We start from the raw sequence: 15,486 nt of genomic DNA, 5'->3' as shown, positions 1-15,486 counted from the left end.
CCTCTGTCACTCACGCCATTCTCTTCAGGGGGGTTCACATTGTACGCTGCATACACTGCGCTTGCTGCTAAAATATTTTTGTTGTGGTTGCTGCTGGGCTCAGCTAGCCTAGAAATCTAGACGCGCCCCTAGCGGCAGCAGATTACATTTGCTGCCAGGGTTAGTCTAGCAACTCTCCGTTGGCTTGTGAGCTCCAGAAATCGAAGCTCAATCAGGCCAATGAAATCGTGTATAGAGTCGTTAGGTGGGCTTAACATAATGATTGATGGCAGAGTTGCAACGGTTTGGCTTGAATTCCCTGCTACTTGAAAACAAATAAAATGGATGTTGCTGTTGGCGAACAGTGTGACACGAGTTAAGCTTTTATTAAGTTGGCAAATGTTTGAACTAGCCAACTAGCTCCGCTGGTGGGAAACGCATGGGACTCATAGCGCTGCCGCTGTCCTATTGCGTGCAGAGGGAATTTGAAAGACAACTGATTATCCCGCCCCTTGGACTGAGCACTGTGAACGGTGAGTGCCCAGACCCTACATTTTAATGTGGATCTGGCTCGTCAGGCTAGGGCTCAGCGCAAAAGACCTATGATTTACAGCATGCCGCAGTCAAAGTTCAACATGGTTCAACTTTGACCACGGCACGCACAAGAGCAGCTAAGCGGCAAAATGCTGCTTGTGCTGCGCTTTGCTCAGTGCAGCGGCAGTCCAGTTCTTGCGTCTGCAAGCCATTGACAGTAATGGGTTTCATACCGCAGCACTGCGGCTTGCGTGTACAATGTGAAACCCCCCCCCCCCCCTTTAGAAAGCGATAGTAGCCTCTGCTATGCCAGAGGCAGATAGGTGCGTCCGAAATGTCGCCTGGAATAGTGATGTGAGTCAACGAGCAGAGATGTCTAGGGATGTGACAGGTGGGCTAGATGAAACTTTGAGAATTCAAAATTCAAACTCCGTTAGAAAAAAAAGATGACAAGCCTCTATTAGTGCAGCTATGTAGCCTAGTAGAATCTTCTTCCAATGTTGTTAACGTGAGCGATATTAGATCTATAGGCTATAACGAGTCTATTTGAAGTCAAGTTTGAATCATTAAGATGGGCAAAATGTGAATTAAATAGGCAGACTATCAGCTATCATTATAGTAGGTCTAATGAATCAAATAGGCAGACTAGGCAGCTATCATTATAGGACCTAGGCCTAACCTGAAGGCTAATGAATAACTTTAGACAACAGGTGATCCTGAACTGGCAGTATGGGGCGTTCAGAAACAAAAGCTATGATTGACATGATGCTGCTGCTGCTGTCTTAAAAAATAATAAATAAATAAAATAACTTTCTAAATAGCCTTATCTGGAGTATCCCTACAGGGCACAGTTAAACATGTAGGCTAATGTGAACACTGTTCCCAGAACATTAGCCTGTTTGTTTAGACATACTAAACATCAGCAAATGTACAGTATAACCTAAGGGTGCAGATTACTGTAACACATTTGAAATCCACTTTGCACATGCAAACCAAGTGTATGTTGAATTTAATAATGAAATTGTTTGAAATATTGTTTGTCTAAAACAAGTTTATTTATGGTTTGGTTTCAGGAAAGAGCAATGGCCCCTCAAAATGTCTGTGCGCGTCCCTGTTATCAGTACACCTGTCAACAAACACTTGCCACTTCAAAGAGTAGAGTAGAGAGACCATGTCAAAAGCACAATGTATTGCTCTGAAGAACTCCCTCTCTGAGTTAATCTCAACTTATCTCTGAGTTAATCTCAATTTATCCTTCTCCACATAGGCAGATCTGCATGTTGAACAATGTATTGTTACATCTGGTAAAAAGTAAGATATGCTGTATTACTAAAACTAATACCTAAGACCCATAGGGGGCAGTGATGAGGTGCCTTATTCAGCTCACAATCTAAGATTTTACTTGCATGAAGGCTGATGTTTCTTCCGATGAGGATATAAAAGAGCAATTGTAAGGCAGCTCTCACACAAAGGCAAATAACTGTTTGACAGCTGACAGCAATTCCTATGAGGGGACAGGAGACAGACTTCTCACAACCTCTTGAGTGAAACTTAGTCACAAGGATGCCAGAAGACAATATCTACTTTAATACAATGTCAAAGGGCTCATCAAAGGAGACTACTCCAGGTAACTGAAAACCATGTGACCTTTTACTTAATGTTCTTTCAATATTTTTAACAATCGTGTTGGAAGCTATGAGCAATATATTTTTATGCCTACACACATAACTCCTTTGTAAAAAAGAGATCTCAAATGATACTCACCTGGTTAAATAAATAAATAAATAAATAAATAAATAAATAACACGTGTATGTAAAATATCATGCTAGCAAATCCTAACTCAATACTTCCCTTTGATATTGATAACTTTTTAGAGATACATTAGTTCTGTTACATGTAACATGTTACAACCCGAATTCCGAAAAAGTTGGGACGCTATATTTAATTGAGTATAGTTCAAAGGCAACATATTAACTGTTGAAGGAAAGGATTTATTTTATTTTTTTGGGGGGGGGGGGTATTCACCACTTCTGTAAATATTTAGGAACTGAGGAGACCAGTTGCTAGAGTTTTGAAAATGACATGTGGTCCCATTACTTCCTGATTTCAGCTGCTCTGGGGACTTCTTAATCATGTTTTTCATTCCATGATGCACCCAATTAGACAGGTCTGGACTGCAGATAGCCCATTTTAGCACCTGAACTCTTTTTCTATGGCGAAATACTGTTTTTTAACATTTGAATCAACTGTTTTTAAACATTTAAAAATAGGTGCATAATTAATTTTGCCATTGTTTTCTTGAAATATTTGAGAATATTTCTGAAAAAAACATTATCTGGATGACAGTTTATGTTCCTCAAAACCTGTGTTCATCATTCAGAATTGATTGTGCCTTGCCAGATGTGCAGAATGCCCATGCCATAGGCACTGATGCACCTCCACACCATCATGGATTCTGGGTTTTGAACTGAACACTATAACAAGTTGGATACGTTGGATAGAATAGTCCCTTTCCTCTTTACCTCAGAGGAGTCCATGATTTCCAAAAAGAATTGCACATTTTGATTGGTCTAACCACAGGACCCTTTACATCAGTCCATTCTAAATGAGCTCAGGCTCAGATAAGATGGCAACATTTCTGTATCATGTCTATATGAGATGTCTTTTTCGCATTGATTTTCTTTACAGAAAAATGCTTGGTTTTAATGCATTGGCATCTGAGGTCCAAAAGACGACGGACATTTCGTATTTTTTTTCAGCCCTGATATTATGTTCTGTTTAGATGAAATCCTCAAATCCTTTGCAATGTCATGATGAGAAACATTATTTTTATATTATACATATATATATTGTTTCATAATTTGCCTGCACAGGTTTACACAGAGTGTTGAATACCTCCACGTTTTTACTCCTGAGAGACTCTCTGGGATGCTCTTTTTATCCCCAGTGTTATTCTAGTTCACCAGATTAGTTGTGAAATGTTCCTCCTTTTGTTGTATTGATCATTACACAACTTTTCCAGTCTTTTGTTGGCCCCATCCCAGCTTTTTTGAGATGTGTTGCTGGCATCAAATTCAAAATGTGCTTATATTTTCCATGAAATAGTAAAATTTCTCTCCTTCGACAGTTACAATGTTGTTTTTGAACTATTCTCAATTAAATATAGGGTTGACATCATAGTTCGAATTATGGGGGGTTGGGGGGTTTAACCCCCCTGATTAAGACCTGGACCCCCCAAAAGAGATAAAAACAACAGAGGGGATTGCACTATTCAATATATTATTATGTAACATACATTGTAATGTAATTGTAATGTAAATTGCATTTCTGTCCCTTCCTTTATTCCCATTTTACAAAGTCTCCCAACTTTTTCAGCATTCGGGTTGTAATATCTCCTAGTTGAAATGTGTGTGTCTATCTTAAAAATCACATTTCTGACATTGGATAGCCCCACACAGTTGGCTCACAATACCAAGAGGAAGAAACTGTAGATGTTCTTCTTATTTCATTTCTGCATTGATACTTGGATAGGTGATCTATGGGTTTACACTTTCTCTTTGGTTCAGTGCATTGTTAGTTCTTCCGCATCACCAGTGCGGTCTTCCTTTTTTGATTTAGTCAGTTGTTTTGCCAAAGTTCTCAGTACTTGTGTTTGGTGCTTATCTGTAAATGTGAATAGTAAATAAGTAAACACATCTGTTGACTTAACTATGTGGGTAGATTTTCACATTTTTCTAGAAAGTTTGAAGAAACATATCAATAGGATCTCATGCATGGGCGTAGGTTTAGGGTGGGACGCTAGTGACTAGTCCTAATCAAAATTTTCAGATGACAAAATTGTCCCCACCAATATTTTAGTGAACTCCTTTGTGCTATTTGGACTATTCCAACGGCAAGGACGACAATAAAAGAAACACTGTCATTTGATTGGCTGAAACCAAAGGGGGTTTATCTGACACACACAACAGAGTCAAAGCATAGCCTAGGCCTACTTTGTAGTGACACTGTCAGAAAAGCGAGCGAGTGTGTATGCTAAGTCAGTGTTTTTCAACCACTGTGCCGGGGCACACTAGTGTGCCGTGAGAGATCATCAGGTGTGCCGCAGAAAATTACCCAAATGTCACTCACTGGTCCAGAAAAGCAACTGTTGCATCAAAGAATTTATAACCACATGCTCACATTGATTGTATGATTGCACTATTTGTGGTATGCAGGCATTGTACAACGGGGGCCCCGTATCCAGTATTCACAGAATCATCACATATCCAGTTCATAACAACAATTAAATTAGATATAGTCACCTATAAATGAAACAGTGGGTGCTTGTTTTGTTGAGCAGGTCTTGCATAGAAGCCATAATAAGGCCATATCTGTGTATTATTTGAAATTTTAGGCTATGGTATGTTTATTTTTTCTTCACACAGGATGTTAGTGTGCCGTGGGACATTTTAAGTGTCAAAAGTGTGCCGTGGCACAAAAAAGGTTGAAAAACACTGTGCTAAGTTATCGAGCGAGTGAGTGTGTATGCTACATTATCAGGGATGTGTACCAATACATAACCCAAAAGAGGCCTTTGTAAAACATTGTAATATTCCCTTTGCCCTTCAGCATGCACATTTTGCCTGTTTTTGCGCTTTGTAGATCAGCTATGCCGCCAAAGAAGAAAAGGAACATTCGAAGCGTTTTCACTATGCTGAATCTAATTAGGCAAAGTTCTACAGACTGTGGCAACTGGTGACAAGGTTTTCAAATGCGGATTTTACTAAGTAAAATAGCATTAACTGTTAGGATATTACCCAGGATATTGTTACAGTTAACCTAGCTTCTGTAATCTTTCAACCAAGGTTAGTAGTCATCAGAGCCGGACAGTAACGGAGTACATTTACTTGAGTACAGTACTTGAGTACAGTTTTGAGGGATCTGTACTTTACTCGAGTATCATTTTTGGGGAGTACTCATGACTTTACTCAAGTACATTTAAGAGGCAAATATTATACTCTTTACTAGGGGTGTAAATATTAATCGATTCGTATCGATGCATCGATTATGCAGCCGGCGATTCAATGCATCGATTCTGCCGCAAGAGTATCGATTAATGTGTTTATTTTGCCGCCTGTTTGTTTGCCTATCTATTTTCAGCATCAGCTCCGACCTTTCTTTTTCTGTCTATGGCTCCGATGTAAGCGCACTACCTACTCCTAAGCTGCAGGTGTTTTTTTTTTTATATATGCAAAGACATGAGGCTGTATAACGAAGGCTTTAGATACCTGCTCCTACATTCCGAACTTTTGTTGATTTATTTGAAACTTCATAGATATCATGTAAAAATATTGAGTATTGAATCGTATCGAATCGTATCGTGGGGAATTCTGAAGTATCGAAAATAATCTAATCATTGGCTTAAGAAATCAATATTGTATCGAATCGTCATGAAGACTCCGATTTACACCCCTACTCTTTACTCCACTACATTTCTATCCATAACCATGAGTACCCGTTACTTCTTCTTCTAAAAAAGGAAAAAATAAAAATCTCAGAAAAACCCTCAATTTGTTGTTTCCCTCTCAAACGTGATTGGATTGTGCAGGCGCCACTGATTGGGACAGCCTATCAGCAATCACCTTCAGCTTTCCGCCAAAGTCAACTCCATGGTTAGATTTAGATAAGAGACGAAACCATGGACGAAACAATGGATGAAGACGCAGCAGGTCCATCCCGGGAATGTGCCAACCTGTGGCCCCACCTCGCCAGACTATTTCAATTTTCTGAACAAGTTAATGATAGTTTTCGCTTCAAGTGTTTCAATTACAAAATAGTATTTTGTATTTGAAATACATATTTTAAATACATGTATTAGAAATACTGCCCATCCCTAGCAACATGGTAAAAAGATGAAAATGACTTGATTTTACTTTCAATTCCTTTTACATTCTCCAAGGTATTAACATTAACATTTTTTATAACTCCATGTAGGATGTTTCTGTACATAAATGTAAGCACTGTGGCAGTAGTAATGCAATATTTAGAAAATGTACTCTTGATACTCAAGTACTTTTAAAAACAAGTACTTCAGTACTTTTACTTAAGTAGACATCTGACTGTTGTACTTTTACTTGTACTTGAGTAAAATTTAGCAAAGGGTATCTGTACTTTTACTCAAGTAATGAAGCTGTGTACTCTGTCCGCCTCTGGTAGTCATGTTGAATAGGGGTGTGCCGCACAGACAGTCGCATATAGCACAGAATAGAAGTCACCATCACTGACTGTTAATCGGGCTACCAATCTTGCAGTCGCAATAAACAATGGATCCGAGACATTTTCCTGTTCCTATATTCTGTTCATGTAGGCTAATGTATTTGTGAATGTAGCCTGCACAATGCAAAGAAATAAAAGACAAACTATGGTGAATTTACATACTTAGAAATGAAAGTTGCGAGACACTTACGTATCTCCTTTTATGATCTCATTCAAGAAAGATTTTCTTGACTTTTTTTTTTAACATTTATTTTATCTAATGACATAGCAAACATGATTAATTGAATCCACATATCCTTGCACTATGCAAAACTATTTTCCACTAGCCTAAAACCGTGAGTTTGAAAGATAATTGCGTTCACGTTCTCCTTAAAGTGACAGGCACACTATTAAACTTGCACACCACAAATGTGATGATATTGAAGACAAGTCTAGGCTAATAATTTAAATATCATTATGATGTATTCAAATGACCAGATATGTTTAGCTATTAGTAATTATGCAGATCATAAAATGCTATAAAAAAAATCGAGATTCTTCACTTGGTATTGGTATTGAAACAATAATGTTGGTATTGTGACAGCAGGAGTTGGGGATGTGTCCCCACCAAAGCTGAGACCAAACCTACGCCCTTGATCTCATGCACCTTCAAATACACACTATATTGCCAAGTATTGGGTCACTTGCCTTGACTCGCATATGAACTTAAGTGACATCCCATTCTTAATCCAGAGGGTTTAATATGACGTTGGTCCACCCTTCGCAGCTATAGCAGTTTCAACTCTTCTGGGAATGCTTTCCACAAGGTTTAGGGATGTGTTTATGGGAATTTTTGATCATTCATTTGTGAAGTCACACACTGATGTTGGACAAGAAGGCCTGGCTCTCAGTCTCCGCTCTAATTCATCCCAATGGTGTTCTATAGGGTTGAGGTCAGGACTCTGTGCAGGCCAGTCAAGTTCATTCACACCAAACTCTGCCATCCATGTCTTTATGGACCTTGCTTTGTGCACTGGAACATGAAGGGGCCATCCCCAAACTGTTCCCACAAAGTTGGGAGCATGGAATTGTCCAAGATGTCTTGGTATGCTGAAGCATTCAGAGTTCCTTTCACTGGAACTAAGGGGCCAAGCCCAGCTCTTGGAAAACAACCCCACACCATAATTCCCCATCCACCAAACTTTACACTTGGCACAATGCAGTCAGACAAGTACGGAAGGGTAGGAGTCTACCATTCCTAATGTTTATATCAATATAGGCTAAAAACTAAAATTCAAGCAAAACCAAAATTCAAGCAGATAACTGTTGTTAGATATTGATAACACTCAGACAGATTTGTCAATGTATGCATTAGAACTTTTTCTCTATTGTCTTCTCTGATATAGATAGATAGATAGATAGATAGATAGATAGATAGATAGATAGATAGATACTTTATTGATCCCCAAGGGTGATATTGCAGTGATTGAAAACTGGCCTGAATCATATACAAAATACCTCTTAAAGAAACCTATACAGAGTAACAGGAGGTCAGTATGTGTTCTTACTGTTTTATCCTTTTATTTTTTTATAATTTCCTACTATTATCAGCTTTGAATGACACCTTTCCATCTCTCATTGCTTCTCTGCTACCCTCTACAGGTATAGATGTGTCAGTAAAGATGTCTAGTGGAGATCAGGAAAAAGGGAACGGTAAGTTCCATATGCTTTAAAATTTGAGATTGTATTTTTTACGTTGTCAAATACATCACAGAAACACACCAACTATGATGATGCTTATAAGGATTAGTGGCAGATATGTTGCTAGCCAGAACATGAGGTGCACTTCATCTGCCCTTCACATGACTATTACACATACAAACATAGCTGTGGAAGTGTTCATTACTTGAAAGTTGTTGTTGCTTTGATCGTAGTGTCAGTCAAGTGCAACTGTTGTAGTTGATTTATACATACATTATATTGCAGGCCACTCATTCATTACAAACTCATTTATAGGTCTTCAGTCTCAGAGTTCCCAACATGCAAATGGATGCCAGTTAACTGTGGATGAGGTGGGTCTCCTTAAACTGAAGTTGACCATCCTGGCCGTCCTCTGTGTCATCCTTGGAACTTTTGTTGTTGCTTTTGAAGTGCAATGTAAGTGTGTTTTTTATGTTAGGGTTTAATCATTTAATTACATTTAATTACATGTTTACATGATTGTTCAAAGGTTTCTGCAGGTTTATTACTAACAAGTGATACAGTCTGTTCCAGGCTGGAAAATCACTAAATTATTAACAGATCAATAATATATGATTCCAACCACCATTACATCATACTAGCATTTTTTTGCATTTTGATTTCTGTAATTCTGTAAGATACAAAATAAAAATGCAGCTCCTTGTTTAAGTTATTTGAATAGAAGTTAACAGCTCTCATTCTTTTTCTAGATTTTTTGACTGTGGAGAAATGTGCAGGTGAGTGAGTTATTGTGTGGGAGAGAATAATGACAGTCAGAGTGATATACTATAACATAATAAGTTCATTAGACCAAGAAAATGTGATGTAAATCGTTTGGAGGCCTGCCAATAGTCCATAATAAAATATGAGGAGAAGCTGTAAAGAGTGCACACAGGTATTCAAATGATACAAAGTCTGAATGATGACTGATTGCACTGAAAAGACTATTCCCCCTTCTCTTGTATTTTTTCTTAATGACATTTGGGGCAGCTGATTCAGTGAGGGTAGTAACACTGCTTGATTGATTTAACCATAAAAGTTAGAATAATTGACTTGAGAATTTATGGGAACACAACAGATATAAATAAATTTAGAGTTCAGTGTTTGTATGTCAAGTCAAGTTTATTTATATAGCACATTTCATACACGGAGGTCATTCAATGTGCTTTACATAAACAAAAGCAAACAGTAATAACAAATAAAAATGAAGTTTTGTTTTCTTTCACAAGACATTGCACAGAACTTAGACATGATGCACCAGCAATATAATGATACCACTGCTATGACTAAGACGCTGGAGGCTAACCTTACAGGTAAAGAGTCACACATGTGATATTAACAATTAATTTTGAATTGTCCATTCAACAAACATCAGTATCATATCAAGCATCAGTAGCCCTCACTCTCAAATGCAGTACCTGTCAACTGTCCTCTAACGACTAACTTGATGCAAATCCTACTGTCTAACAAATCTACCACTAGGGAAGTCATATAATCAAAAAAATATCAAAATGGCTAAACATATACACACTTTTTAATTTTTTTTAAATCCATATAAGTATATTTGGAGGCCCTTGATTTGGAAACATTATCTTAAGTTCTGTTTTGACAGAAACAAATAAAAGGTTCGCCCAGCAAACAGCCATTAACATTCATTTATCAGAGGAAAACACAAAACTGAAGGCTGAAATTCGAGGTAAGAGACTACTTTTAAACAACTGCTTTAAGTCCAGGTTACAAGACAATACTGTACAAGAACTAAAGTGTTTTTTGTCTGTGTCAGGATAACATAATAAAACTACAACACTATAACAGCTGCTTTTGCACTTGAAATCGCATCATAAAATAATTAATTTGCTTTCTTTAAAAGCTATAAAGAAGTTTGTAATACCTGGAGTTATTCGTGTATTGCTTTAAAATAATATCATTTTGGTAACACATTTCGGTAAGGGTACATGAATTATTCCTTAATATCTCATGAATCATCACGAATTGACATGAGTTTAGTCATTTGTGACCTCATACATGAACAGCACATCACCTAAGCATTAGGTACGGTGCGCATATCATTATGAATTATGATTTATTCAGCATGATCATGATTATTTCTTTTTCTGCCAAAATGTGGTCATCACTGCACAAATTCTGATTTGAACACAACTTTGCTGTTAGTCTTAGTCATTGGCGGAGTGAGGGGGTGGCTCAAGCCCCGAATCTTTTTTCAAAAGCCCCGAATCTGTTTTTTTGTATGTGTTTTCAATTTCCAACGATTCTAATTTCTAATTTAACTTCCCCTTGGTTTCTCTATAAATGTTACAAAATGTAGGCTACTATTACTGAGCAAATAGGCTATCCCTTATTTACAAAGTCCAATATTGACAGATAATCTGATTTTCCACACGACGAGTTTAGGCAATGCCAGAGCCGAGATGTAGCGGTTTATGCCATAAACCTGGCAGGGAAGTTCAGAGCGGCACAGTCAGTTTAAACAGCAAGCCGGTAAGAAAAACTATTGTCAAGACATTAGGCAATTAGGCTACTGTACCCCAGAATACAAAAATAAACTTCAGAAAGTCTGTTGTACTGTATTCAGTACTCGTCTCAATGAACGAATCAATAGATTCACCTGTTGTCAGTTGAGTTCGTTCAATTTATTTATTGTAGGCTAGTAGCCTTGGCAAATATGAAACGGAGATGTAACGTGGCTACCGGCGGGATTTTGAACTTGCATGTTTCATGCATTTTAGGGCATTGATGTGTTCTCCATTTGAGGAACGTTATCAATTGCGGACGTGCACAGACAGCTCAGACACAGAGCGCATATAGGCCTAGGTTAGGCTACTTTCACTTTCTAGAGTGCGCATTAATTACGTAAAAGATGCTTCATACCAAAACAACGATCAAACATCATCAAATGTATCATGACGTATTGTCACAAAGACTTACTCCAATTAGAAAATCGAAACCAAAATCATGTAAGTGTAAGTGTTCTCTCATTGACGCCTGTAGGAAAATGCTATTTCAGTTTGTAAAATGTACCCCCCCCCAACTGAATTAGTCCCCCTAAGTACTGAAGGGGGGAATCCCCCCCCCCCCCCCCCATTTTGAAAAAGCCCTGGATTAAATTTAGCTTCATGTGTTCCACTGAACATTATAACAAGTGGGTTCACAATGTGTGGGGCTGTGCTAAACCTGACCATAAGGCTACTTTGGCCAGAGTTCAAAGTAAAAATGTATTGAGACAAGGTAGCATCCCATCAGGGTTATCTCAGCATAGTATACTAGCCTATAATATACAAACCATAACTCATAAAAAATGCTTAATTAACTAAGTGCCTACTGATCAGATAGGCTATACCTATAGACCCCTCTTGAAAGACCCAAAGTCAGATGTACCTTGAGTCTCACAGTTTACACAGAATTCACTAGAAGTAATTATTTAAAGGAGAATTCCGGTGTGATATTGATGTGTGTTGAAACATGATACCGAGTGTGAACGTATGTCTCATAGCCCATCTTGGCTTGTCCTCTGCACTCCAAAATCTGGCGCTAGTTAGCTGATATGGGGCGCCAAATGTAACATGCCTTATTTCGTGGACAGAATGACTTTCGTGTGACGAAATACATATATTCATTACGAAACCATGTTACATCGTAACGCCTTTTGTCCACGGAATGCACAAATTGGTTTGCATTGTGTCCACGAAACACTGAAGAGAGCACATCATTTCGTGGACGAAATTGACTGGTGGCCTTTTCCTTTCGTGGACATAATGCTGAATGCAGTATTCACTGTCGTAGACGAAATGTTTGGTCAAAAGTAATTCTGTCTACGTAAATACAGAACGCATCATTCTGTGCATCCTATTTCAATTTCGTCCACAGAAGTATTGTGTTGTGTTACAGAAGGCATTCCGTCCACGCAATAGTAACTTAACAACTTACGAAATGCATTCAGTGACATATGCTTTCATTCTGTGGACGAAATGCATAATAGAATCACGTACAATACATTTCGTGAGTCAGCAGTTTACGGAATTAATTATGTGTCACGATCATTTCATTACGTGGACGAAATGGATAACAGAATCACGAAATCAGTTTTGTGACCTGATGCAATACATTTCGTGAGTCAGCAGTTGGGTAGGAGTGACTAATTAATTCCGCAAACTGCTGACTCACGAAATGTATTTTAGCAGGTCACAAAACTGATTTCGTGATTCTATTATGCATTTCGTCCATGTAATGAAATTATCGTGACACATAATTCATTCCGTAAACTGCTGACTCACGAAATAAGGCATGTTACATTTGGCGCCCCATAAGCTGATGCTACCAACAGCTTTTTCAATGGGGTTGCTTCGGCATCGGCCTAGCCATGCAAATAAATCACTGTTTTACACCATTTACGAGGCTCAACGTATCTCCACGCTTCATTGGTAGACTTCCGAGGGCCCTGACATTTAAAACGAGACATTGAGAACTTTGAAAAAGCACTGGTAGTTTACTTACAAGACGATTTATACTGACAGTATCTTCACAAAGTTTAGCGTTTACAGCCATCTTGAATTTAGTAACTGGCTGCATGCCCCCGGACCCCCCCTAGCCTTCCTGTGTGTGACACTGGGCTAAGCCTCCAATGTTTCAAATGTCTGGCTCTGCCCCTGGCCTTAGTTGATATGTTGTTCATGTATGAGGTCATGAATGAGAGACCATGAACTCATGTTAATTCCTGATTCATACAGGAATGAAGTAATGCTTAAATCATGAATTAATTCATGCATGAATTCATTATAATTGTACCCTTACCATAAAGTGTTACCATCATTTTTAACTGCCTCCCAGTTCTGCAGCAAGCACAGTTGTGCACAGATGGATGGGAGTATTTCAGAGGGAGCTTCTACTACTTCGCCTCTGATAACACAAACTGGGATGAGGGCAGAACTGCCTGTGTGGCTATGGGCGGAGATCTGGTCATCATAGAGAGCGCAGAAGAAATGGTATGACACAATGACATTCCTAAATGTGCTTTGTCTGAGCTCCATATTATGTTTTTAAGCTAAGTCATAAGTCTCTAACATAGGATTTCCTAAGACTTCAATTAAGGATTTTAAAGAAGAATGAGTACTTTATTGGTCTAACTGATGGTCAAGTTGAGGGGAGCTGGTGGTGGATGGACAATACCACACTTATTGACCCAAAGTTAGTACAACCCAGACATTTTACTTTTTTTTTTAGTTATGTTAAGCATATCTCATACTTGTTAGGAGTATAAGTTGCCATATTTAATTTATTTACTTGACCACACTTGCTCCTTTTTAGATTCTGGGGACAAAACCAACCGGACAACTATGGAGGAGTAGAGGACTGTGATATAATCTTATATTATGTGTGGAATGACATTCCATGTGATCGAGTGTATAAACGCATCTGTGAGCGCAAGCTGTCGTGCACAAATGGCAGTATGGATAGTGAATACAGTGCAGGCAGGATGGATTACTGAAGAGGGGCTTTTTGCATCTGTGCCCAGGGTGCCAGTGACTCATAATCAGTCCATGAGTGCAGGGTTCTCTGCATCTTCTTAAATTTTTTAAAGGATTCGGCCCATTTTAATTCTAAGGACCCCATACAGATTGTTCTGAGACATAGATCAAGGTGAGTTACTGTTACAATACTGAGAATTGATTTACTGAATAGCAAATCACTGACAACAACTAAAAAGAGAAAAAAATATAATTGAGTTGTGTTACAGTGATGTCAGATTATTGTCTCTTGCCTTCCCTTAACACAAAAAATAAATTCATGCACTTTTAAGTATCCCTTATAAACCCTTGTTTTCCCCCACAAACATGCACGTGTTACATTAACTCATTGAATGCCAAGCTGTTTTCGGGAGCTTTGTCCTAGAGTGCCAGCAATCTAGACCATTGCTGATGATTTGTGTACAGCCACAGCATATTCTGTGTTATAGCTATGAACACGTACAATAGCTCGATTAAAAGGTGAAACTTTAAGCTCTCAGTGCGTGCAAATCGTGTATTTCTACACGCCTCCGTTCCTGAGAAATCCCAAGCTAAACAGTGGCTAGTTTTCATCAAAATCGCTGTTTTTTTCTAGAAATGGAGATAAACGTCTTTCATGAAATATGAAGTGTTGCCTGTTACTTACTCGTGTAAACATTCCGGGAAGTGATCAGTGAGACCTGGCGAGACTGCCACCTCGTGATAGACCCACGAAAATGGCCTGGTTTTGACCTGACGTGCATGCGTCACTGATTCGACCCAAAGCGGCAACCGAGTTATGATAAAATGTCCAGATAAAATGTCCAGATTCTCCGTTTTCATGAGTTTCACGATCGTCATATAGTTCATTTCTATTCATCACAGAGTTCCCAAAATCACATATAAGGTGTATTAGAGTGTCTAGTTTCGTAATTTTAAAAAAAAGCTAAAAACGTAATATTACGTTTTTGGCACTCAACGCATGGGAAGGAAAAACGTAATATTACGTTTTTTGGCACTCAATGAGTTAATAAATGATTGAGTGATTGATGTGTATGTGTGTCGAGGTGGATAGGTTGTAAACTTCTGGATTTTATTATTTTAGATCCCATTTTAAGTAGTAGCTGTCTATGTAGGCCTATTTCAGATTGCATTTCCGATGTACATGTCTTGTCCATTTACTTAATAGTAAACAGACTAAATAGATATATCCCACTGTTGATAAATGGCTGTGGTGGGATCATCATGGTTGTGTTAATACAGGCCAGTTTCAGGTTATTGTCTTAAAAGGAATCATTTCTGTAACATGCTTTATTTCACGTTAGTGTGTAATAGTTGAGTTATAATTATAAGGTTGATGATTGTATAATGACAGAGAAAGGAGAAAGACATATTATATTATTTTATTATTGTATTATTTCCTAAATTAAACTGTAGTAAGTATGTTAAAACAAGTTATATATTGTGTTTGCTTCTATCTGAGGTTTCAGCTTTCTG

The 15,486-nt window shown here is 38.2% G+C and overlaps 1 protein-coding gene across 1 annotated transcript; it reads left to right on the top strand.

The window, feature by feature from the left end:
- The first annotated feature begins 1,770 nt into the window (after positions 1 to 1,770).
- LOC143127424 (CD209 antigen-like protein C) lies at positions 1,771 to 15,466 on the top strand. The gene is made up of 9 exons (XM_076288923.1): positions 1,771 to 2,140; positions 8,411 to 8,461; positions 8,765 to 8,905; positions 9,199 to 9,225; positions 9,718 to 9,801; positions 10,101 to 10,184; positions 13,334 to 13,488; positions 13,572 to 13,690; positions 13,811 to 15,466. The coding sequence occupies exons 1-9, from the start codon at positions 2,077 to 2,079 to the stop codon at positions 13,989 to 13,991; spliced, it is 906 nt and encodes a 301-aa protein (XP_076145038.1). The 5' UTR covers positions 1,771 to 2,076; the 3' UTR covers positions 13,992 to 15,466.
- Positions 15,467 to 15,486: the final 20 nt, after the last annotated feature.

This window comes from Alosa pseudoharengus, unplaced genomic scaffold, assembly GCF_046254945.1.
Source record: "Alosa pseudoharengus isolate Yale_2024_CS ecotype anadromous, Long Island Sound unplaced genomic scaffold, YU_APseudo_1.1 YU_APseudo_1.1_scf_17, whole genome shotgun sequence".
NCBI lineage: Eukaryota > Metazoa > Chordata > Actinopteri > Clupeiformes > Clupeidae > Alosa > Alosa pseudoharengus.
The sequence above is the reverse complement of the archived record's forward strand: the minus strand, read 5'-3'. Positions and strand labels throughout refer to the sequence as shown.

Excerpts from the sequence above, each read along its gene's own strand:
- LOC143127424 (XM_076288923.1), top strand. The coding sequence starts at position 2,077 with ATGCCAGAAGACAATATCTACTTTAATACAATGTCAAAGGGCTCATCA. Across the intron at positions 8,906-9,198 it reads TGTTGCTTTTGAAGTGCAAT|ATTTTTTGACTGTGGAGAAA; the intron begins GTAAGTGTGTTT and ends TTCTTTTTCTAG. Across the intron at positions 9,226-9,717 it reads GACTGTGGAGAAATGTGCAG|ACATTGCACAGAACTTAGAC; the intron begins GTGAGTGAGTTA and ends TTCTTTCACAAG.